This window comes from Globicephala melas, chromosome 1 (genome assembly GCF_963455315.2).
Source record: "Globicephala melas chromosome 1, mGloMel1.2, whole genome shotgun sequence".
In the NCBI taxonomy this organism is placed as follows: Eukaryota; Metazoa; Chordata; class Mammalia; order Artiodactyla; family Delphinidae; genus Globicephala; species Globicephala melas.
The window spans coordinates 150,642,648-150,666,178 of NC_083314.1; the positions used below are offsets into that span (position 1 = coordinate 150,642,648).

Here is a 23,531-nt window from a genome sequence, read left to right on the forward strand (position 1 = left end):
GGGAGGGACCAATTTGAAAAACATTTAGAAGCTAAAATTACTTGGAGTAAGAGTAAAAAGTCTAGGCTGAATCTCAAGTTTCTAGCTTAGCAAACTGGGTGGAAAATGGCAGTGCCAGCTGACATAAAAATATAGCTAGAGTTTTAGTTTTGGAGGAAAAAAGATGAGTTCAGGTTTGCATGAATGGAGTTCAGTGTGAATAATCCAGGAGGAGATGTCCAGAAATAGATGAGATGTGCAAAGCTGAAGCTTGAGGATAAAGGTCAGTGCCGAGGATATACGTTTGGGAGTCATCAGCACAGAGGTGGTAATTAGAAATGTGGAATAGCCTCCACAATAGAGCACAAGCTGTAGGCCCAAGATAGAACCCTGAGACCATCATCCTCGTGGGTTAGGGCCTGCATTGGAGTGTGTAAAGGTGGAGAAGGAAATCCATAGTGTCACAGAAGCCAGGAGAGAAGAATCAAAAGGAACAAGAATAGCCTGTAACTAGCCTCTAATGGCTAGTCTGTTAGCTCCAGGACCACAACGGCTTAGTCTCTGCATGCCCAGTACTAATATGATTCCTGAATCATATGTAAAAATGCTGAAGAAAATAATCAGCAATGTCAACAGCAGCAAGATCAAGTAATATAAGGACTGATTTTGTCTACTGAGCTTAATGCCACAGAACTCATGGGGATCCTCAGTGAGAACACTTCCAGCAGAAGCCAGTGAGGAAGGAATGGGAGATAAGGAACTAAAAACAGCAAGTGTTGCCAGCCAAACTTCACTAGCCTAGACCCCACTAAGGGCAGGCTCAGGAGTTTATTGAAAAACCCTATAGGAACTAATCTTGGTCAGAGTTGCTCTCCATTTTCCTTCTCGCCTCAGATACAGACTCTTGAAGTTTGCTCTTTTGGTTTTCAGTATCCCATCTCTGTCTTTGGCTCTAATGCCCAGCTGTTGGCTGTGGAGAAGCTTTAAGAGAGGCAGTGGTCACACTCCAGACCAGAGGCAGACCGGGCTAGGCAGGCTTGCCCCATGTTGTAGGGCCCTGATCATCCCTGCCGTAGTCATTTCTTAGCTGCTCAGAGAAGCTACTATGAAGTCACTTCCTCCTGGATGGGTGGTTTACAATGAGCGAACAAGAGGTCTCCATGAATGTGAAGATGGGGCAGAAACTGAACAGCTTTGACAAAGGCAGTATACTGTGGTCCTGTTCTGTTCCTTACTTGCTGAATCTAAGCTGAATTTAACAGGGTTGTTTCTGAGGGCTATAAAGCAAATAGTAAATCGGACTTCAGACTGAGCCTTGGAGACAGGAACCTGAGTTGCTGGTGAAAGAGGAGGAGGAGGGGAGAAAAACAAGTGACAGATCTGAGGTGCCACTGCCTCACAGTGGCATAAGCCAGTATAAGCCAGTGCCCAATAGCCTAGGCTTTGGCTGTCTAATAGACAAGCTGGCCTAGAGCCTGTCTTCTCACAGACAGTAAAGTCAGGGAGCTGGGGTGAGGGTGGCGGAGTGCTGAGCCAGTGGACTAATGGGAAGGCCAAAGCCAGGACAAGCACAAGGACGGTCCTGCTTAGAAGCCAGAGACACTTATGTCTGCCAGGAATCAAGGGTAGGAGAGGATGTAATGAAATCACATTACGTGAAATCACATTTCCCTTCCAACTCAGGGAAAGAGAGAATAGTGTGATCACATCAAAGCCAGAGTAAGGGACTAATTTGTACCTGATGTGGAGTAAGCAGGTGACTTGGCAATGCCTTGGCAACTGGAGGCCAAGGCAAGGAAGGGGGGAGGCTGGTTTGGTGATATAGGGCCTTGCTGGCCCCAGAAATGTCCCTGGGAGCCAAGGATCCCTGCTCCCTGCTACCTCTGGAGGAAGGTGGGCAGAGTGAGTTGCCTCCTGAGCCAGAGTGGTGTAGGGCCATTTTGAATGCAGCTATTTGGGGAGAGTTTGTTGCTGCTTTGTGCTTATTTTCAAGTCACTTGGGTCATCCTTTCTCGGGAGACAGCAGCATTTGTTCAGTGAGCTTGTCCTGAGCCTCTCTCATGAATTGAATACTGTGAGGAAGGAAGGCCCAAACCTGAACTTGCTCCTGAGGAGCTGATGGCCTCTGATAGGCTGTAAGAGGGAATGACACAGAGGGGTTAAAGGAGTTGAGATGAGAGAGAGATGAAGGTGAGAGCTGGAGAGGTCAGGACTGGAAAGGTAAGCTTGTCTTAAAACACACAAAATTTTCTGAAGTGAAAAGAATTGGAAGAACATTCCAAATGGAAGGGAACAGTATAAGCAAAGGCAAAGGTTTGAAGGGGCTGTTCAGGCTTCCCAAATCAAGCTTGTCTGTTACAAGTTTGGATGAAGATGTGCACATAGGGGCACCAAGGCATGGGGAGGTTGGTAGCTGGTTGGTTAGAGCCAGATCATGGAATTTTTTTCTTTGGCTGCATCGGGTCTCGGTTGCTCTGCATGGGCTTTCTCTAGTTGCGGCGAGCAGGGGCTACTCTTCGTTGCGGTGCACGGGCTTCTCATTGCGGTGGCTTCTCTTGTTGCGGAGCACGGGCTCTAGGTGCGTGGGCTTCAGTAGTTGCAGCACGTGGGCTCAGTAGTTGCGGCTCACAGGTTTAGTTGCTCCACGGCATTTGGGATCTTCCCGGACCAGGGATTGAACCTGTGTCCCCTGCATTGGCAGGCAGATTCTTAACCACTGCGCCACCAGGGAAGTCCCAGAGGTCATGGAATTTTAACGCCAGAAAAGAGGTTGGTTGTGATCTTGTGGGCAGTGTAAGTTGGTGTAGGCTTGGGCACTTGTCCTGTGCTTACATTACTTGGCAAGATCAGACCTGGCCTTGCTTGGGTCTCTATGTTCTGAGGGAAGGATGAAGGGAGGCCAGGGGCCTGATGATAGCCTGTCTTCCTCCACTAGATTGTAAGCTCCAAGAGGACAAGGGTTTCTGTTCATTGAGGTATCTCTGACACTTAGAACCATGCCTAGCACATAGAAAGTAAGATAAATATTTGTTTGGAGCATGATATAATCCTCGGGCAGCCACCAAAGATCCAGGCCTAACTCATCTCACATGGCTATCAGAGCCCCCAAGTCTGACCACAGGGGTCAGCCCAAGAGTGTGGTTTCACCAAGGAACAGAGGACAAGGTGCCCTATGGCAGGGAGGGGTGGTGGTAAAGTCTATGGCTGGCTGGTCCCACTTCTGAGCCACATTGTCTTCTTTTTTGGGAACCCTAGAACTGCCTGATAAAGAGGGATGAGAATGGTTACTCTGCAGTGGTAGGTGACTTTGGCCTGGCTGAGAAGATCCCTGATGTCAGGTGGGTAGCCTTAATGGGTGCTGGGGTCACAGAAGGGACTGAGGCAAAGGGAAGACTCCAGCTTCCTTCTCAGCGGCCAGGACTTGGTCACAGCCCAACCTCAGCTCCCTAAATTCAGTCAATTCTAGTGTGTGCCCATCCTTGGGGGAGAGGAATTCCCAGTGGTCAGATATCTCATTGCACCTGCCAGCGGCAAGCTCATTTTCCGTGTAATCTCACCCCACAGCATGGGGAGTGAGAAGCTGGCTGTGGTGGGCTCACCCTTCTGGATGGCACCCGAGGTTCTCCGAGATGAGCCCTACAATGAAAAGGTGAGTCTGGGGACCCCAAGGTGTGGTTCTCTGTAGAATCCATTCTTAGCAGAAAGTGTCCTGAGTCACACTTCATATATGGGGTGAGGATCTACATCCTTCGTGCCAGAAACAGGGCTGGTACCTGTCAGCTGCCTAGTGAATGAATTGAATGAAATATGGACAGTAGGGCCCAGGCCTGGGCTAGTGGACATGAGGGACAGAAACCCCACCTCTCACCCCATTGAGAGGGAAACTGAGATCTCACTTCCCACCAGGCGGACGTGTTCTCTTATGGTATCATCCTCTGTGAGATCATCGCCCGCATACAGGCTGATCCAGACTACCTTCCCCGAACAGAGGTGAGCTACAGGATGGGGATCAGTGCCACTGGGATGGGGCTGCTTTTGAGGCCATGGAATTGTTTTTTTCTTGGGTGGAGTTGCTGGAACTTAGTCTGTGGTTACTTCTCTGGGGCAGTTCCCAGACTCTCCTGAGCAGGCCAGGATGGGTGGAGGGATTAATGACCTGGCTACCAATGTCCCCTGGTCCTTCCCCACCATACCCGTCCACAGAATTTCGGGCTGGACTACGATGCTTTCCAGCACATGGTGGGAGACTGTCCCCCAGACTTTCTGCAGCTCACCTTCAACTGTTGTAATGTGAGTATCTTTTTCCTCCTGGCTTTGGTTGGGGCTGGCTGAACCCTGTTCACCTGGTTAGGACTTTAGGGAGAGGCTGCTAATTAGCCTCACAGGGACCTGTTTTTCACTGATGAGTGACAGTGCCCACATTCCTTCCTTTAGGCCTGCCAGACTCTGGTCCAGAGCCTTGGACCAAGGAAAGGAAAATTGCTTTGTATTATCCTGTCCTCAGCTTGTAGTGTAGACCTACCACCCCTTGCCTTAGATATTGATGGAGCTCCGGTCAGGTTTTAGTTGGACTGTGCGTCCAGCTGGTCCAAGACTCGTGAGAAAAGCTCTTGTTAGCTTTTATTTTATATAGCTCTGGGGTTGGACCTACCTGTTATGACTAAGGGGGTAGGTGGGCCTTGTCCAGGTAGCTTCCAGAAACATGTTAGCTGCAGAACTCAACAAAGAATAGAACCAACCAATGTGAACATACCCTTTTGGAGGGTTCTCTGCCAAACAAGGGGATAAGACATATACAGAAAGGCTGCTGAGATAGGAGAGGGTATTAGACAATAGCATCTTCCCTGACCTTAATTTTGGGACTCACTCTTGTGGTCTGGGGCCTTCAGAAAAGATCTCTTAGATGCACATCTGAATCTTAAAAGATGCCAGACAGACTCAAATGCCATCCTTGGGATGGAAGATGGGAGGGCAGGGCTAATGGCTGGTGTGGATGACTACAGATGGACCCCAAACTGCGCCCATCCTTTGTGGAGATTGGGAAGATCTTGGAGGAAATTCTGAGCCGCCTAGAGGAGGAAGAGCTGGAGAGGGACAGGAAGCTGCAGTCCACAGCCAAAGGTAAGAGATTAGACCAGACTGTCCAACCTGACCCCAAGGGAGGATATTAGGATGGTGGGGGGAGGGGGATTTCCCTCTAGGGCTGTGATTACAGGATCCCATGTCCAGAAGAAAGGCAAAGGAGCAGGGGATGACTGAAAAAGTCCTGGAGCTGTGGGCTGGCATATTGCCTCCCTTCTGAGTCTGTTTTCTCATTGGTGCAATGGGGACAACAGAACCTACTTTGCTTTCCTGAGTGGTGACACTTTGTGGTATGAAGTGCTGCTTCTATTTTTTATTACTAGTGAGAGTAACGCTGACTTGACTCACTATTCTTCAGGACTCTTGGAGAAAGGACCTGGGGTGAAGCGACTGAGCTTACTGGATGACAAGATCCCTCCCAAGTCCCCACGCCCAAGACGTACTATCTGGCTGTCTCGAAGCCAGTCAGACATCTTCTCCAGTAAGCCCCCACGTACAGTGAATGTCTTGGATCCCTACTACCAGCCACAACGAGGTGATGCTGCCCGAGCCCCCAAAATCAACCCTTTCAGTGCTCGCCAGGACCTCAAAGGTGGCAAGGTCAAGTTCTTTGACCTGCCCAGCAAGTCTGTCATCTCCTTGGTATTTGACCTGGATGCACCAGGGCCTGGAACTATGCCCATGGCTGATTGGCAGGAGCCCCTTGCCCCACCTGTTCGCCGGTGGCGTTCTTTGCCTAGTTCACCAGAGTTCTTGCATCAAGAGGCTTGTCCGTTTGTGGGCCGAGAAGAATCACTATCTGATGGGCCCCTACCACGCCTCAGTAGTCACAAGTACAGAGTAAGGGAGATCCCACCATTCCGAGCATCTGCCCTACCAGCTGCTCCAGCCCATGAAGCCATGGACTGCTCCAGTCCCCAGGAAGAAAACGGTTTTGGGCCCAGGTCTCAGGGGGCCAGTCCATGCCTTGCAGGTGCCCCTGAGGAGATGGAGGTAGAAGAAAGGCCAAGAGACTTGGCTCCAGTCCCCTTTTCTGTCTCAGGCATAGGCCTGAAAACCCAGGGAGAGCTGGATGGGTAAGGGGCATTAATCCCCACCTCACCTTGGGGATGGACCTTCAGCTGAAGCCACAGGGCCCCCTTGCTGCAGAGCCTTGACTCTTCCCTGGGGCCCACAGAGCAGGCAGGCTAAGCCAAGCCAGGCTCAACTTTGGGGTTCCCAGTGCCCAATGGCTATGTATGAGGTGAGGCAGCAGTGAGACACCTTCCTAGTTAGGGCAAACAGCTAATACCAAGCCTCTGAAATCCAGCAAGGAGCTCTGGCCCCCACCCAGACTTCCCCAGACAGGACCAGAGGACTCCTAGTTCTAGTGTGCACTGGCAGGCAGCTCTTACCCCAGGTTCTTCTCCTATCCCGGGTCTGTCTCCTTTCCTTTCCTGGGGCATATAAGCTAAAATGGATGGAACCTGGAGCTGACCAGGAGACCATAAAGGGCATGGCTATTTCTCAGACCTGAAGACTGGGGTGCTTCTTGCCAGAATGTTTAAGACACTTGAATAATTGCTGTTTGCACTTACTGCACGGTCAGACCACGTCACTACACTTTCTATGCAAGGGGAGGGCAAGGCAGAGTGGTGGTCATGGCTCTCAGCTAACCTATTCAAAGATCTTTTCCAGTTGATTAATCTATTTTCATATTTATGAAGGAGTCTTAATGTTCTGCCCTATAAAACTTTCAACTTTGTGTTGGGAGTAGGGCTGGTTTTGTAGGCCCTAGGGCCTGCTCTATGTATTTGTCAACACGTGATACACCCAGTTGGTTAAATGGTTTATACGTGGACTGATTTCTTCCCTTTCTGCTACAGCCGGAGCTATGGGAAGAGTCTGTCCTTATAGAGCCGCAATAAGAAATAACCAAAGATGAAGCTGGTCAAATATTTTCATATCTTGTTTCTGTTGATTTTTTTTTTTTTGAAACTTTCCCAGGACACTTTGAGATTTAAAAATGAATAAAGTCTGTGTTACAGGTGCTGGTCAGCCTTCTTACTTGTATCCTTGTTCCTCATCCTCTGGAGTAAAGACAAAGGTCCAGGAGTGATGCAGCAGTATCTCTGCCAGGACCCTGTCCCCGTCCCCTAGTAGTTGGGAGTAGGACACTCACAGGCTAGAGGGATCCAGACCCCTCTGTTCCACCCTCAGCTTCTCTTCCTGGGCCCTGAGTGCTGGGTAGAAGTTGGGTCAGCTGCTGCCCCAAGCCAGCTTCATCTTCTGGTTGTGGGCTTTGGAAGAACGGGAGAACTGGCTCTTAGCCACTGTGAGGGGGACAGCTTTGCCACTCAGGTATACCTTGTTGTGGCATTCAGGTAGCCATGGTTCAGAGTTACAGGGCTGGGGTCCTTGGCCCACTCCCACGTAGGCCATCACGTAACCTGTCATAAAGGCATCGAAACCAGCCCGATGCAATCCATCCCCAGGCACTGGGTTAGGATTGACTTGACTCTCTGGAGCTTCCGAGCTGGCCATGTCAGCTGTGTCAGGCCTTGCTGCTCTCTGCTCCATCTCCAAGTCATTTTTGTGACCTTGCTTAGAGCCAGGTTGGTTCCCAGTCTCATCCTCAGGCACCTCCTGCTCAATTTCCTCAGGCTTGAGGCCAACCCTACAGACCTGCTTGGTGGGAGGACCATCCTCGGTTTCCCCAGAAGTCTGTTTCTCAGGCAGGCCCAACAAAGACCTCCGCCGTTTCTCTCTACGTCGTCGCCGTCGCCTCTTGTCCTCCACCACAGCTTCATCAGTGTCAATGATAAGGTCAATATCATGGGACCGAGGACACTGTGGTCCCAGGGGGCACCAGCCATAGGCCTAGAGGTAGGAAAAAAGCTTAGAGAGGGGTTCCAGGCATCAAACGTCCCTCCCCCAGGAAATGGGCAGGTGCTCTCACCGAGAAGTTGTCACAGATGCTGGTGGAATGAATACGGTAGGTTGCAGGGGGCATGCAGCAGCGGTAGTCAATATGGGCCCTCATGCTAGAAGGATAGCTGCAGAACTCCAGGGTGAGGTGTGGGCTGCCAGCTGCCCGCTGCTTCCCATTTTCCCGCTCACTGTAACATCGCAAGAGGGTATTGGTCCACTAGCATATAAGCTCCATGAGAGTAGGGGTTTCTGTCTGTTTTGTTCACTGCTGAACCCTCAGCACCTAAAACAGTGCCTGGCACATGATAGGTGCTCACTAAATATCTTAAGTGAATGAAATAGTCAAGCTTATACCAGGCCCCACCCCATTCTCTCAACCAGTTCCTCACCATTTCCGGAAGGCATATTCTAGGTAGGAGGCCACGAAGCGGGCGTGAAACTCAGCAGCATATTTGGTGTCATAAATGCCAGCTGGGAACATTTCACATAGGTCAGCAGTAAAGGTACCCAAGCTCTCAGGCAGGTGTGCATAGAAGTTCTGGTACAGGAACACCAAGTCTATAAGACCGTTGTGTAGTACCAGGGGCCGGCGGGCCCGGATTAGCTCCAGGAATAGTGTCCTCACTGATTGGCTCTGGCTCTCATCACCCTGGGTGGAAAGAAAGGGGTCATCAGGAAGGACAGAGTCCCCTAGGGAGCCTTGCAGGACACTTATCCCAGGGTCCCTCACCTGGAAAGCTCTCCCTTGCTTTCACCTAATTCAATGCTATTCACCAGTGTAACAGTGTTGTTTCCCCAGCTCTGTCACTAGTGATTCCCCATACTCCCTAAGAAGCAGATCCTCCCCATGCACCCAGCCTAGAGTAGTAAGAAATGAAGTCACAGAAGGGGCAGTCTCTAGGCTGGAGGCCTACCTTGTCATTGCCCTTGTGGTAGGGGATACCCTGGGCGTACTGCTGGTTGAAGTTGAAGCCATGCTGTACCAGGAACTGCACAGACTTTGGTTCTATGACATACTCTTCCATGCACAGCAGGGTCAGATTGAACACCTGGGCCAGGTATGAGTGTTCACCCTGGGAGAGGAAGAGATTCTGCTACATCCAGCCTTGGGAGAAAAAAACCTCATAGCTGATGTTCCCCAGGATCTCAACCCTCCTCCCCCCAGCCACAGACCTGGGATGCAGGTGAGATCAGCCCATACCTTGTCTGGCTGCTGCTTGAAGCAGGCGAGGCCCAGGGAGAGGATAGAACGGGTCCTGGCAGCATGACACACGGCCTTGTAACGTTCCTCGATGCACCTTGGGGTTGGGTTTGGGGGTGGCTGTGGCTGGGAGTTAGCTTCATGAAAGACCCAAACCACCCAGGACTGTGACCTCCACTACAGGGTTGAGGTCTGCCCCTCCTTCCAAGGCTAGGACTAAAGAGATCAGGGCTTATACTTACTGGTTCAGCAAACTCTTCCTGTCCCCAAGCCCACTCAGTTCCTATGGTGCAGTAAAGGGAGAGTTGTGTTAGGTCCACAGTATCAGCCCTTTCACAACCACCTGCTCTCCCAACTCCCAACTCTCACCGTGTCCACAGCCACAAAGCTAGCCGTCTTTATGGCCAGCAGGAGGGATGGCCACATCTCCTTGAAGTTGTCACTTTGCACATCCACCACGGGAACCTGGACTACTAGCTCCTCCCCAGATTTTGTGCTTTGGCTGGCACCACCTGGGGATAAGGAGGGTGACGGATGTTAATGCTCAGGCAAGGGCCTAAGAAAAAAGATACCAAGCTAGGCCATGGCTGGGGGCAGGGGCAGTTTCCTTCAAGGCAAGAAATGGCAGCTTTCTCCTCAAGCGTATCACATATGCTCTATACACAGGCCTTGGAGTGAACAGTGTCCTGAATTTGGGGAGAGAAAGCCTGGGTCTTCCAGTGGCTTATGTGAGACTCTGGGAAAATTTCTTCCCCCTCAGCATCAAAACCTGTAAAAGAGGAAGGTAGGACTAGATGATCTGTGAGGTTCCTTTTCCTCACATCCTGCAGGAAATAGTTTGCAAGGCTTGATGATTTCAGCCCCTTTACTATCCCAAAGGCTCTATACTACCGTTCATGGCCACAAGCGGCGGCAGTAGCCAGTATGCCCCAGAGCCTGATAAATAACGCCCCAACACGTCCCACTTCCTGTGGACCACAACTCCCAACCTCCCTAACTTAACAGAGCCATGAACTCCAGACTACATCTCCCGACATGCCCCCACATGCCCTGCGCCCAAGACTCTAGGCTTTTGCAGGCGGAACTGTGGTGCACACCGGGACTTGTAGTCTCCTCGTGGCTGGTTCAGAAAGAAGGCGCTATTCCTCTGAAACTTGAGATCGGTTTCTTAGAACTACGAGCCCGAGACCCTCCCCCCACCGGACCGCACAGGCTTTTAAAGCGGCCCCTGGGAAGCCACTCACCGTCAGAGACGGCTGGAGCTGAGGCTGCGCCATCGTCACCGTCGGCGGCCATGACACCGAGGTCCCTCGCTTGTATAGTCAGTGTGCACGCGGGACTTCCTCTTCGTCTCCTCACTCCGCTCCTGCAGTCGGGGACGGGGCGGAGCTTCGCCCCCGGAGTCGCCGACCGGTCGGACTTCCGTTCAGACCTCCCGGGTCTGGCGCGGTGGAGCCAGCCTGGCGCGCGCTAGGAGCCTATTGGCTGGCGTGGGCCGGTTCACCGCCCGGATTGGCCGGAGCCACGCCCCCTGGAGTTCGTCTGGGAGCTGGGCGCTGGAGATCGCGCAGGAGGTAATTTTTTCTCTACGTACAACACAATTGGAACGTGGGCCTTCGCGTTACCCTGTCTTCATCGATTCGGCCCCGGGGTGGGGATCCCCAGAGGATGTGGCGCTGCCTGAGCTAAGCTTAAAGCACGCGTAGGAGTTATACAAAGACTGGGGAGTGTAGGGGAAGGAAGGATATTTGGGAAGGGGCAAGCTGCCAGGGAGGGTGGAGAGCTCACGGCGTTCCAGGAAGTGAAAGAAGCCGGGACGGAGACAGGAGATGAGGCTGCGGAGGTTGAGAGCGACCGGCTAGCAGGAACACTTTTGAAACAATCCGTGCGCGTGGTAATAAGGATTTGAATTAAGCCTCCGGTAGGGACAGATTGTAAGTAATTAGGAGATATAGTTGACCTTGAGGGGTTTTGGACATGATTCCTGCTACCGTGAGTGTTGTCCCTACCGTAGACTAGCCCTTTCCCAAGGGCTCTGCTTCCCACCAAGGACTCTCAACCCTTTATCTCTTTGATTATTTGCTGTTTCCAGTCCATCTTCAACCTTTCTCTCGAGTCTTTTCATTATTCTGAATTGTTTGGATTTTTCCCATTCTGGAAAAAGGGGAACCTCCTTTTACTCTACCCCATCCCAAATTAGTTTAACAAGTATTATATACAATTTGCCTGGCACCGTGCTCGGCTCTGGGGACACAACAGCCAACAAAAGATACCCAGTCCTAGCTTATATGGAGTTTTACAGTTAAGTGGGGGAAGCAGACACTGATCAAAGAATCACAAATAAATATGGAATTAAAATTGGTATAAGAGCAACAATGGAGAAGTACACAAGAGGGTAAGACTGGGGGGGATCTGATTTGGACATTTAAGTCAAGACCTGAAAAATGACTAACTGTTAGGTAAAACATAGAAGAGCTCTTCAAGCAGAGGAAATGGACTGGGTGAGGCCTCAAGGAGGACAGACACTTGGGGATTTTGAACCAACTATTTCAGGACAACATAGTTGTTCCGTAGTGAGCGAGGGGGATGGGGCTTGTTGGAGCCTACAAAGCTTATATTAAGAGGATTGGCTTTTAAGAGAAATGGGTGTGACAGCCAAAGCCCTCTCCAGTGGCCTACAAGGTACTTGTAGTCCTGGGCTCTCCACTTTCTTTACCTCTCTGACCTCATCAACTCCTCACCCTTTCCTCATTCCATTCTAACCATGCTGGCTTCCTCATTGTTCTACAAACACCAGGCAACCTCCTTAGGGCCTTTGCACTAGCTTCTTAGGATTCCTTTCCCACAGGTATCCATTCACATGGCTAACTCCTTCAACTGCTTTAAGTCATTGGCCAAATATCACTTTAATAAGGCCCACCTTGACCACCTTCTTTAAAATTGCAACACTCCCACACCCCTACCCACTCATCCCCTTCACTGCTCTACTTTTCCTCTTTATGTTAGTATTTATCACCTAACATCCTATATAATTTACTGATTGTATGCATTATTTATTTCCCATTAGACCCTAAGCTCTGGGACTTCCCTGGTGGTCCAGTGGTTAAGACTCCATGCTCCCAATGCAGGGGACACGGGTTCAATCCCCGGTCGGGGAACTAAGATTCTGCATGCCACACAGTGTGGCCAAAAAATAAAATAAACCATCTATAGACTTCAAATAATGAAATTAAAAATAATAATAATATAAACTCCAGGAACCTTTGATGTTTTATTTACTGAAGTATTCCAAGTACCTAAAACTGCTCCATAAATATTTGTTTAATGAGTTAATGGGAAGCTCTTGAAGGTTTTAAGTAAAAAAGTGACATGATCATGTCTTAAAAGATTGTTTTAGTCTTTAGAGAACGGATTGTAGAATGAATGATGGAAGTCAGCGAGTTTGGTTAAGGAAGATTGGCTAGGAAGTGGAGGGGGTGGGTCTTGTGGAAGGGATTGGAGGAGGGGGAGGGAACATTCCTCCATATAATGGGATAAAGGACAAGGAAAGTGCAGATGGAGGTACGTTTGTACATTCATTCATTCTTTTCTCGGAAGGAGGAAGCAATCTCTTGATGAAAATGAGGTGTGAATTAAAAAGTTTGAGGAGAGAGTTTGAACCAGAGGCTCAGCAGGGACTGCAGTATAGCCAGGTGCAAGCTCTGCAGGCAGACCTTCGGAGTTTGAATCGAAAAGTTGCTTAATCACAAGCCTGTTTCCTTATAACTGAAATGAAGGTAATCCTAGAACATACCTCATGGAGTTGTCAGGAGATTGAGAAATCTGGTAAAGCACTTAGCATAGGGTCTGACATATAACACTCACTAACTGTTAGCTACTGTTCTGTTAGGCAGCCAGAACAATAAGGGAAGAGTGAAGATCAACCAGATGTGTTTTCTCATTCATTACTAATGGATAGGCGGCTATGATCTACTAAATCAGGAGATTAGGAATAAAAATAGCTCATCCCCGTGCCCGCCCTGCCTCCCCCGCCCCCCGCCCCGCCACAGTTTGCCATCTTCTCTCGGGCAAATCTTTCCTTCCCCTCTCTGATCCTTGGTTTCTCCTTTTTTTTTTCCCTCTTTGCATTTTATGTTTTAAATCATTATCACAGAGGTTTCTCCTTTCCATAGAATGAGGGTTTGGACTAGATGATTACTAAATGCTGTTTCAGTGTAAATGTGCTACATCTCTAAGCAGATAAACCTCCTACCTACACCTGTACTCCCAGGGATACACAGGTGCTCCCGCACAGGAGGCTTTGGTCCTTGACTCAGCCCAGCCCTGGCCTCTTATTTTGTTTATGTCTCCAAGACTATACTAATGCTGGTTCCTCTGAGGCCACTTGCAGGACCTCAGCCCTACTGGTCATACCTCAGTGCCACAGGCAGCCAAGAGCAAACCCATGAGCATCTGGGGAGTGCTTGGAGAAAAGCTAGACACTTTATATGAATGGTGTGGGGAGGGAGGTAGCTTTACCTTCTGCGGGGCCCTAAGATTCAGCCTCATGGCGACTGACTACTTTGGCTGGGCCTTTCCTTTCTAGTCAATCATGAGGAAGCCACGAGCAGCTGTGGGAAGTCGAAGTCGTTGCAGGAAGCAGGCATCCAGCCAGGAGGGAAGGGAGAAACGTGCCCTCAGCAGCAGCCAGGCCAAGCCGTCTGCACCTGACGGTGAGGAGCTTGGTCTTAGAGACTCAGGGGCTGGTTTAATTGGCCGTGAAAGGGGACAGATTCAGGCTGGGAAGGGAGCATGGTATGTATCAAGGCATTAAGGAACTAATTAAAGTTCTAATTCTGACTTTCCTCTGTGGCTTTGGGATAATTGCTCTGAATAGCTGCTTTCTTACCAGTGACATGGCGTAGTAGTCTGTGCATTTCCTTCCTCACTTGGCTCTCATGGGATCAAATGAGTTTATCAACCTGTCAGTGTTTTGTAAATGGGAAGGCCCTGCACAGGTATGTATTATGCTTGGAGGAAACATGGATTTTCATTATGACCCAGAGACAAAGGAGCCAGGGGTATCACCCTGGGAAATGAAGGCCAGAAACTTGGCTAAGGCTACCCAGGGCTAGAGACTCCAGGTCCCAAGCTTAAGCAAGGGCTTGGGGGTGGGGGAAGCTTTAAGTGGAACAGACTGAAACCAGGCCACAGTGCCCCAGATTTCTGGTGCGCAGCCTGTGCAAGGATGATCCCTGAGTTTTCTGAGGCTCCAGCAGGCCTGGCCAGGCAGCAGGAGGAGGTGAGATTGCAGGCCCCTGTCTCCCCGTACCATCTATTCAGAGACACAGCTGAGGTGACAGTCTTCCGGAAGAGCCTGCTGAGCTGGTATGACCGAGAGAAGCGGGACCTACCCTGGAGAAGGCGGGTAGGTGGGTGAGGGGTGGGGATGGTGGAGTGGGGGAGGCTGGTGCCCAGCCCCCTCCACACTAACTGCCCATCCGGAATTTCATTGGCAGGTGGAGGGTGAGGTGGACCTGGACAGGCGGGCATACGCTGGTGAGTACATCTCCTGAGAGCAGGGCTGCTTTGCCTGGACGCTCTCAGGTCTGGGTCTGTGGGCTAGGAGCAGGGCTGGTTAGCCGTGTCCTCATACCAACCCCTCTTCCCCAGTGTGGGTCTCAGAGGTCATGCTGCAGCAGACCCAGGTTGCCACGGTGATCGACTATTATAACCGATGGATGCAGGTGACTTCAGGGAATGAAGGGGAGGGTCATGGTCCAGACCCCAGATGACTCCTTTGGGGTGGGAATAAAGAAGGCTTCTTCCACCTCCTTCACCTTTGGCTTCATCTCTTTTTGCCTGCCTTCGGGCTGTAGAAGTGGCCAACGCTGCAGGACCTGGCCAGTGCTTCCCTGGAGGTGAGAGCCACCCTAAGGTCGGGGAATGGGGACTACTGAGGACCGACCTCTGATCCCTCTGACCTCTGACCCCACCCACAGGAGGTAAACCAGCTCTGGGCTGGCCTGGGCTATTATTCTCGAGGCCGGCGGCTACAGGAAGGAGCCCGGAAGGTAAGAGGGTGGCGGGGGGCGTGGGAGCCCCAGGGCCTCAGGTATCTTATAACCTTAAGCCTTCGCATCCCAATCAGGTGGTAGAGGAGCTAGGGGGCCACATGCCACGTACAGCAGAGACCCTGCAGTGGCTCCTGCCTGGTGTGGGGCGGTACACAGCCAGAGCCATTGCTTCCATTGCCTTTGGCCAGGTGAGCCCATAGCCCACCCCCATATTGTGTGTGCCCACCTTCCCTCCTCCCAGACCAGGCTGACTCCTGGACTCCTCTGTGCCAGGCAACCGGTGTGGTGGATGGGAACGTAGTACGGGTGCTATGCCGTGTCCGAGCCATTGGTGCTGATCCCAGCAGCACCCTTGTTTCCCAGCAGCTCTGGTAGGATATTGGAGTAATGGGGGAGATTGGGAGAGTTGTCTCCAAAGGATCTTTGGCTCACAGCAACGTTCCCTTCTTGTAGGAGCCTAGCCCAGCAGCTGGTGGAGCCAGCCCGGCCAGGAGACTTTAATCAAGCAGCCATGGAGCTGGGGGCCACAGTGTGCACCCCGCAGCGCCCGCTCTGCAGCCAGTGCCCTGTGCAGAGCCTGTGCCGGGCACACCAGAGGGTGAGCCAGCTGGGGAAGGGGCAGTCAGGGGTCCTAGGGAGTGACCCCTGCCCCGTGACATCCTGCCCTGTCTCTGACTCTCAGGTAGAGCGGGAACAGCTCTCAGCCTCACGGAGCCCGCCAGGCAGTCGTGACGTGGAGGAGTGTGGTGAGTGCCAGCCCTAGCCCTTCCCTGTACTGTCGAGGAGCTGCCTGTGGCCGCCTCATTCCATTTCATTCTACAGTCTGAGTAAGATTCTACAGAGCTGGGCCAAGGCCTGCTGTCTGGGCTTGGCACCTAAGCCCACGTGGCCTGAGTGGGGCTCTTGGATCTCTGTTCCCAGCTCCCAACACTGGACAGTGCCAGCTGTGTGCGCCTCCCACAGAGCCCTGGGACCAGACCCTGGGAGTGGCCAACTTTCCCAGAAAGGTCAGTCGCAGGCCCCCCAGGGAGGAGTGCTCTGCCACCTGTGTTCTGGAGCAGCCCAGGGCCCTTGGGGGTGCCCGAATTCTGCTGGTGCAGAGGCCCAACTCAGGTACCTTGATCCTCGGAGTGCAGGGAGGTGGCATGAGCAACAAGGAAGAAATAGAGGCATCAGTAGCTAAGGCCTAACAGATACCTGGCTGCCCTCCCTCTCAGGTCTGCTGGCAGGACTGTGGGAGTTCCCATCTGTGACCGCAGAGCCCTCAGGGCAGCACCAGCGCAAGGCCCTGCTGCAGGAACTGCAGAGTTGGGTTGGGCCCGTCCCGGCCACCCGCCTTCGGCACCTGGGACAGGTGAGTGAGCAGAGGAGGGGCCAGGAATGATGGCTTCTGTGGCCACATCCGCAGGTCTGTTTCAGCCTCTTGACGCTCCCCCCAGGTGGTCCACACCTTCTCTCACATCAAGCTGACATATCAAGTATACGGTCTGGCCCTGGAAGAACAGACCCCAGTGGCCATTGTACCACCTGGAGCTCGCTGGCTGACCCGGGAGGAGTTTCACACCGCTGCTGTCTCCACCGCCATGAAAAAGGCACTACCTTTGTTGTCTTCGTTGTACTTTTTGTGTTTCCTACATGTTCTAAGTGAACCTGTTACTATGTAAGCAAACAAAAAAGCATATTTTAAACAAAGGTGCTGGGGTATGAAGTTGAGGGCTCTTTGGGGTCAGATGCCAGCCCTGCACTTTCCTCCTCTCTTCTTGTCTAGGTGTTCCGTGTATACGAGGGCCAGCAGCCAGGGACCTGCAAGGTGAGTGTCTTGGCCCTCACCCAGCCATCTCTCTCCAGGACCAAATCCACAGGTTTTCAGTGAGGCAAATGATGCACGTTTGGGTGAACAGTCTCCATTACAGACTTCACTGGGGCGAGAGAAATAGTTCTTGACCAGACTTTACAATCTGGGTCCAGGGTAGAGAGGGGACAAGAGCAAATGATGGAGACAGTAGTGTCACAGGTGTGTGAAATGTTTGTACAAGATTTTGTGGGATATGAAGTGGGGAGCTATCATTTTTATCTAGGAGGCAAGAATCAGGAATGGCTGCTTGGAAGGAGTGGCTGGTAACCTGGGTCCTGGAAATGAATTGTTTTCTCCAGGTTTGGAAGGGGAATCAGCTGTAAAGACGTTCTTTCCAGGCCCAAGAGTAGTGTGAGCAAAGGTGGGGTACAGTACAGTCTGCAGCGCTCAAGGAGCTGTGAGCATTTGGTTTAGTTGGAGCGGTGAGCAGGGCCTGCCCAGGCCAGTCAGGAACGTGAACGCCAGGCCACTGAAGCATTTTAGGTGGAGGGAGGAGTCATCTTTGCATCTTAGGAAGACTGCCTCAGTCTGCCTTTTTAAATTAATTAATTAATTTCTGGCTGCGTTGTGTCTTCGTTGCTGTGTTCGGGCTTTCTCTAGTTGCAGCGAGTGGGGGCTACTCTCTGTTGCGGTGCGGGCTTCTCATCGCGGTGGCTTCTCTCGTTTCGAGCACGGGCTCTAGGGCTTTAGGTGCGCGGGCTTCAGTAGTTGTGGCTCGCGGACTCTAGAGTGCAGGCTCAGTAGTTGTGGCGCACGGGCTTAGTTGCTCCGCGGCATGTGGGATCTTCCCGGACCAGGGCTCGAACCCATGTCCCCGGCATTGGCAGGCGGATTCTTAATCACTGCGTCACCAGGGAAGTCCTCAGGCTGCCTTTTAGAGAGTTGATCGAAGAGTTAGATACTGGTAACAGGATGGAAGCTTTACAATATAAGGCTAGAATCTGAGCTTGATCAGTGGTGTGGGGGGAGGGGTGGAAGGAGAAGGTTCTTTGTTGCCCCCTCAGTACCTCCTTCCTTCGGCTTCTGCACAGGGTTCCAAAAGATCCCAGGTGTCCACCCTGTCCAGATGGAAAAAGCCCAGCGCAGGCCAGCAAGTCCTGGATAGTTTCTTTCGGCCCCACATCCCCTGCTGATGCACCCAGCCTCAACAGTGCGACACAGTGATGCCTCTGGAAGCCCCCACCCCCTGAGAATCCTGTTTAATAAAGTGCTGATTTTTGTAGTCATTCTGGAGACTTTCCACCTTCTCCTTAGCCCCCTCACTCCTCACCTCTGAGGGACCCAGGAAGTGGTAAAGTCCTGCTTGGTCCTGACTTCCACTGCTGAGCTCCTAGCCAGCCCTGGGCAGATGGAGGAGGGGAGTGTTCTGTCCTGAGTGATCTGTCCTCCTCCAGCCCCAGAAGAGAAGAAGGCAGCTGCAGGGAGCCCCTGCCAGTGGCTGACATCCAGTGCTCTCAGTCCATGTCTCTGGTCAGCTCTGATTGGAGTTGTGTTATCACCCTAGAGCAGGTGGTTGAGCTCAGCTCTGACTCAGCCCCTCCCACCTGCAGTGGCTGGTCCCTAGGGAGAGGGGAATCACAGAGGAGGATTTGTTTTGTCTTAGATTCCTACCTCAAATAATAAACCATTTATTTAGGGATACATTACATATGCAGTGAAACAATACAGAAAAGCAGAGGGTTTTTAATCATAATATTGGGAGTGTGGTGGAGAGAAATGGGGTCAGAGAAGGACACAAGGAGGGTTCAAAAATATTGGTTATGTTCTATTTCCTAATTGTGTAATTCCTTTATTCTTTACATTTTGCATATATGTTAGATATAGACAATATGAGAAACGTTTCACAGTTTAAAAAAAAGTCCCATCTCTTTGGACCCCTGTGAGATTCAACTTCTGGCACGATGAGATGGAGGCCACACCTGGCTCCTAAAGACAAAGCCTTTCACTCCAGGCCTCTGTGGGTGTCTCTCAGTTCCAGCAGGCCCTGTGCTGGACTCCCCAGTGCTCCAGGACAGGCGGCTACACCCAGCTTCAGCCCTTCTCAGGCTTCCTGGACCCTGGCAGCTTGCTCCTGCACGGACTGCCACAGGGCCCGAATGTTGCCCTGGCCAAATCCAGTGGCCCCCTGCCTCTGAATCAGCTCCAGGAAGAAAGTGTCCTCTGCAAAGAGCGACTTGGTGAAGACCTGAAGCAGAAACTTGCCTCTGTCACCATCTAGCAAGACCCCCTGTCGGGCCAGCAGGCTAGGCTCTAGCCCTGCAGCCAGGATCTGCTTCTCCTTGCCTGGCTGCTGGTAGTAGGCCTCAGGAGGAGTCAGGAGCTGACCCCCGGCCCCTACCACACCCTCAGTGGCTTTCATGATATTTGGTGTGTATAACCCCACGTGCTGCAGTCCAGGTCCCCCGTTCCGGGCCAGGAACTGCTCCACCTGGTCCTGTCGGCTGGTGACCCCCAGCAGGGACTCGGCCAGCACGAGGGTAGGGACAGCACTACCCGTAGGGGCCCGCAGGGCGGTGAGCCTCAGTCCCCCGGGCCCGGACTCTGCTGCCACCTCCAGGCCCAGCTCCGGATCCTCACCTGGGCTCAGCGGCAGGTGGTGAAAGCCTAGACAGTCGTGGAACCAGCGCATCAGTTTTGGGGAGCTGCTGGGGGTGCAGGCCAAGGTCAGGTGGTCCACGTGGCTGACCCAGCCCGGGCCAGGTGCGGAGGGCACAGGCCTAAAGCCGGGCAGAAAGGGCCCGCAGAAGCCAGTGCGGTCCAGCAGCGTCAGGCTGAGGTTGCCGGCCGGCGAGCTGATCACGGCGTAGGTGGCGGCGCCCTGCTCATCCCGCACGCTGACAGGGGGCACCGGCACGCTGCAGCCGAGCGCCGCCAGCGCCCGGGCGGCGGCGCCCGCGTCCGCCACGTCGAAGCACAGGTTCGTGGCACTGGGCACCGCATGATGCGGGTCCAGGCCGTACAGCGGCTCTGCGGGCCCCGCGCCCTCGTTCACCAAAAAGACCGCGTCGCCGCTCCGCAGAGCCAGCTGCCGCCAGCCGTCTGCTTCCCGCACCGCCAGGGGCTGGAAGCCGAAGAGGCGCTGCAGATCCCGGGCGAGGGGCAGCCCCGCCGGCGCGTGGAAAGCGATATGGCACAGACGGCGGGCCGGCGCGGCCATGGCGGTCTGGATGGCGTCCCCGGCCTGTCCCTCCCCTGGGGACAATCACTTGTCCGGGACTCGGAGACTCTCAGTCCCTGGCTTGTCGTCAGAAGCCGGTGGAGTCCAATTTTGCCTGCAGACCGCGTTCCTCGATCTTTTTCGGGGAGAAGCCACAAACGGACCACTTGGGGTCTTGCGGTTCCCTCTGCCGAAGCACGCCAAACTGGGGCTGCCTGGAGACCACCGAGTCTGAGCTGTGGCTCTAGAGAACCACGCGGAGCCAGTACAGGGGCGGGGCGAGAGAGGGGGGCGGAGCCAGTGACTGCCACTCTCCACCCCCTCGCTCAGCCTGTGTGGCCGAGAGTACACCGGGGGCACAGGACTGACCCTTCCCATGACCTCTGGCTGGGCCTCACTCTTGGGCACTGACCTTCCCACGGCCTCTGGCTGGGCCACACACCTTTGGGCACTGAGCCTCCCATCCCCGGACCCTGGAGATCACAATAGCTGCCTTCACTAGGTTCCAGGCACTGGGTTCCTACTCATGCCCCAACCTCAGAGCAAAGGGAATCAGCCCTAGTCGGGGGAAGAGTCCGAATTTTCCCTCTACAAGCACGGAATTTCTTAGCAATTTCATGTTTTAGCTTAAAATTTTTGGAGAATTTTGCTTTTAATTGCCTAATGTTCCTTTAAAACTTAAAATAGAATAAAATGCTTTAAGTTACAGATTTTCACTTTTTCCCCAAAATGGTCCAGAGAAATTTATGTTATAGGAAGATAGACCATTTATTTAGCTCCTAAATGCATCTCTCTTTTGGGAAATCTTTCAGCTGCACCTTTTCAACCCCACTTCTCCCTTAACATTTTTTACGCCCTTGTCCCAAACAAGATTTGGAGAAAAAACAGTGGCTCAGGATCTGAAAGGAACAGCTGCACAGGCATCCTTTCTCACCCTCCTGACTCTATTAGGACTAGAATAAGTCCTCTTTGCTCTTTCCAGCTTCCTGACTGGGTATTAGGCCAGAGGAGCTTTCTGGGGGCATTTCAGGCCTTGCCACTGAGAACTGTGTGAGATCACTGGATTGAGGAAATTCGGAGTCTTCTGGAACTTCACCTGGTAGCTCTTGAAGGGTTTGGAAGGGCATTCCACGAAGAGCAAATGGCATAAGCAAAAGCTCAGTGAGGAATGTGAGCCAAACCCTCAGAGGAGCAATGGAGCATAAGGTTGGGGAGACAGTTGGGTTGGATGCCTGTGGTCTGAGGCAATGCAAAAGAGATTCATTTGTCAGGCAGCCTGGTGTGATGACTTACTGTTGAGTTTCATTGGCAGGAGGGAGAAGGATGTGATGAGGGGACAGGGCTTAGAAAAACACCTGGCTGGGTGTTCAGGCCTACAGCCAGGAAGGCAGTACCTGAAGCAGTGGTGAAAGGTACTTGGTGCTACTCTGCACTCCAGTGAATTGGAGAACATGGACTCCAAAAGCCAGACAGACCTGGGTTTAAAAATCTACCTCCAACACTTACTAGCACATGTATAACTTTGGGCAAATTGCTTAACTTCTGAATCTTAGTTTCGTCATCTATAAAAATGGGAATAATAATAGTACCTACTTAGTGGGATTGTTTTGATTAAATGAAATAGTATATGGTGCAGCCTGGCAAAAGATCCAGGTTTTAGCCTGTGAACCTGGGCCTGACTGTGGGGTCAGGGCATACAAAGGGCTACTCCTCCGTAGTCCTGAGCACTGGGAAGGCACTGGGAGGGCTCTGGCTTTGGTGGTGTATTCTGGGGGAGGGGGCCCTGGGAATAGGGATCTGAGAGGGCTGGTACAGAAAAGACAATGCTCTGCCCCAGCTCTCATGATTGGGGCCCCAAGGGAGCAGCTTCCAGGCCTTTGGTCCGGGAGGAGGAATTTCCACTCAAGGGCTCCAGGTATGGACAAAGGGAACAGAAACAGGACCCCTGACCAATCACTTCTGACCTGGGGGAGGGTAGATTTCTGGAAGCTAAGTGGGGGTTGTCTTAAAGAAAAGGATGGGGCTTCCCTGGTGGTGCAGTGGTTGAGAGTCCACCTGCCGATGCAGGGGACACAGGTTCGTGCCCTGGTCCGGGAAGATCCCACATGCCGCGGAGCGGCTGGGCCTGTGAGCCATGGCCACTGAGCCTGCGCGTCCGGAGCCTGTGCTTCGCAACGGGAGAGGCCACAGCAGTGAGAGGCCCGCGTACCGCAAAAAAAAAAAAGAAAAAGAGAAAGAAAAGGGTGACCTTGTCTGGGGTACACTGCCCAGCAAGGGCACTGTGCTTGACTTTGGCCCAGTGCACAGACGGCTCTGGAGACCAGTTGGGGTTAGAGAACTAGACTCTACTTCCTGCAGCCCTGCTGGCGTCTTGGCCGTGACCTCCTGGGATCAGACTGGTGTCCTCCTGCGATCAGGACCCTGTGGAACTTTCCCAAGATAGGTCCTCCGAGCCTGGCCGCGGTTGCACTCCTCCTGGAGCTATTGATAACGAGGGTGGGCGCGCAGGTCGAGACCTGAGGAAACCGGCCAATACCACTGGAGGGCGCGCGGGTCGGAGAGTTTAGGTGGTGACGCCTCTCCTATACATCCGCCTTTTACAACGACAAGGTCAGCAGAGGTGGAGATGGGGGCTGTGGAGGGCAGAGGAGTCGAACTCTCGGAGCTCGCAGACCCGAGGCACACTCGGCCCCTACAGAAATCCTGACCCCCGCCCGCTCCCCGCTCCTTCCCCTCCCCTTCTCCTCCCCTCTCCCTTCTCCTCCGCCCTCCCTCTCCCAGCCGCAAAGGAGGCCCCAAAGCTCGCACCTTTCAGGGCCCACCCCTCCCCCTCCTCTCCCCTCCCCTCCCCCTCCTCTCCCCTCCCCTCCCCCTCCTCTCCCCTCCTCTCCCTTACCTCACCCCGCCCCTCCCCTCCCCTCCCCCTCCCCTCCCTTACCTCACCCCGCCCCTCCCAAGTTCCCTCCTTCCTTGCTTCCCCTGAAATCCGCTCCCGGAAACTCCCGCCTTTCTGGCCGCGCCCATCCGGAGCTCCCTCCCCATCCAGGAGGCGACCTCGGATGCTCCCTCCTTTCTGGCCTTGCCCTTGCCCTCCCTCCCCGTGATTCCGTTCTTCTCCTTGAGCCCTTGACTTTTTATAAGGAGTGACCTGGAAGACCTCAGAGAAGGTGACTTTGTGTGTTTGTTTGTGTGTGTGTGTGTGTGTGTGGTAAAACACACATAATATTCACCACGTTACATTTTTAAGGTACGGTTCAGTGGTATTAAGTACATTCATGTCACGCAACCATC

General features: G+C 52.7%; 4 protein-coding genes across 16 annotated transcripts in view; 2 read left to right on the forward strand and 2 right to left on the reverse strand.

The window, feature by feature from the left end:
* Positions 1–7,093, forward strand: part of TESK2 (testis associated actin remodelling kinase 2) — a 130,918-nt gene extending 123,825 nt beyond the window's left edge. For 8 of the 9 annotated variants that reach the window (XM_060306124.1, XM_060306122.1, XM_060306129.1 and 5 more), the window contains 6 exons: positions 3,235–3,317; positions 3,544–3,628; positions 3,886–3,969; positions 4,183–4,269; positions 4,983–5,100; positions 5,420–7,093. In XM_060306124.1, coding sequence (XP_060162107.1) covers positions 3,235–3,317; positions 3,544–3,628; positions 3,886–3,969; positions 4,183–4,269; positions 4,983–5,100; positions 5,420–6,141 — 1,179 coding nt within the window. In that variant the 3' untranslated portion in view covers positions 6,142–7,093. The remainder of the gene's footprint in view (positions 1–3,234; positions 3,318–3,543; positions 3,629–3,885; positions 3,970–4,182; positions 4,270–4,982; positions 5,101–5,419) is intronic. The other variant, XM_060306140.1, reaches the window with a different exon arrangement.
* On the reverse strand, positions 6,933–10,831 carry TOE1 (target of EGR1, exonuclease). 2 transcript variants are annotated; one of them, XM_030869974.3, is made up of 8 exons: positions 10,417–10,831; positions 9,542–9,684; positions 9,415–9,455; positions 9,173–9,227; positions 8,886–9,044; positions 8,361–8,620; positions 8,000–8,159; positions 6,933–7,920 (listed from the first exon to the last, which is right to left on the reverse strand). In XM_030869974.3, the coding sequence occupies exons 1-8, from the start codon at positions 10,466–10,468 to the stop codon at positions 7,300–7,302; spliced, it is 1,491 nt and encodes a 496-aa protein (XP_030725834.1). In that variant the 5' UTR covers positions 10,469–10,831; the 3' UTR covers positions 6,933–7,299. The 2 variants fall into 2 exon arrangements, with proteins under 2 accessions (XP_030725834.1, XP_030725833.1); XM_030869973.3 differs by having other exon boundaries at positions 6,937–7,920; positions 9,173–9,269; positions 10,417–10,829.
* MUTYH (mutY DNA glycosylase) lies at positions 10,278–22,005 on the forward strand. 4 transcript variants are annotated; one of them, XM_060306163.2, is made up of 16 exons: positions 10,278–10,746; positions 13,758–13,884; positions 14,431–14,579; positions 14,671–14,710; positions 14,825–14,898; positions 15,031–15,072; positions 15,154–15,225; positions 15,303–15,416; positions 15,502–15,599; positions 15,682–15,826; positions 15,911–15,974; positions 16,150–16,341; positions 16,446–16,582; positions 16,668–16,820; positions 16,997–17,038; positions 18,902–22,005. In XM_060306163.2, exons 2-16 carry the CDS (start codon positions 13,764–13,766, stop codon positions 18,905–18,907), a joined length of 1,449 nt encoding a protein of 482 aa, XP_060162146.1. In that variant the 5' UTR covers positions 10,278–10,746; positions 13,758–13,763; the 3' UTR covers positions 18,908–22,005. The 4 variants fall into 4 exon arrangements, with proteins under 4 accessions (XP_060162146.1, XP_030725826.1, XP_030725825.1 ...); XM_030869966.3 differs by lacking the exon at positions 18,902–22,005 and adding an exon at positions 18,115–18,837 and having other exon boundaries at positions 10,281–10,746; XM_030869965.3 differs by lacking the exons at positions 10,278–10,746; positions 18,902–22,005 and adding exons at positions 10,792–11,106; positions 18,115–18,837.
* On the reverse strand, positions 18,708–22,003 carry HPDL (4-hydroxyphenylpyruvate dioxygenase like). The gene has a single exon (XM_030869978.2). It carries the CDS (start codon positions 20,238–20,240, stop codon positions 19,125–19,127), a length of 1,116 nt encoding a protein of 371 aa, XP_030725838.1. The 5' UTR covers positions 20,241–22,003; the 3' UTR covers positions 18,708–19,124.
* Positions 22,006–23,531: the final 1,526 nt, after the last annotated feature.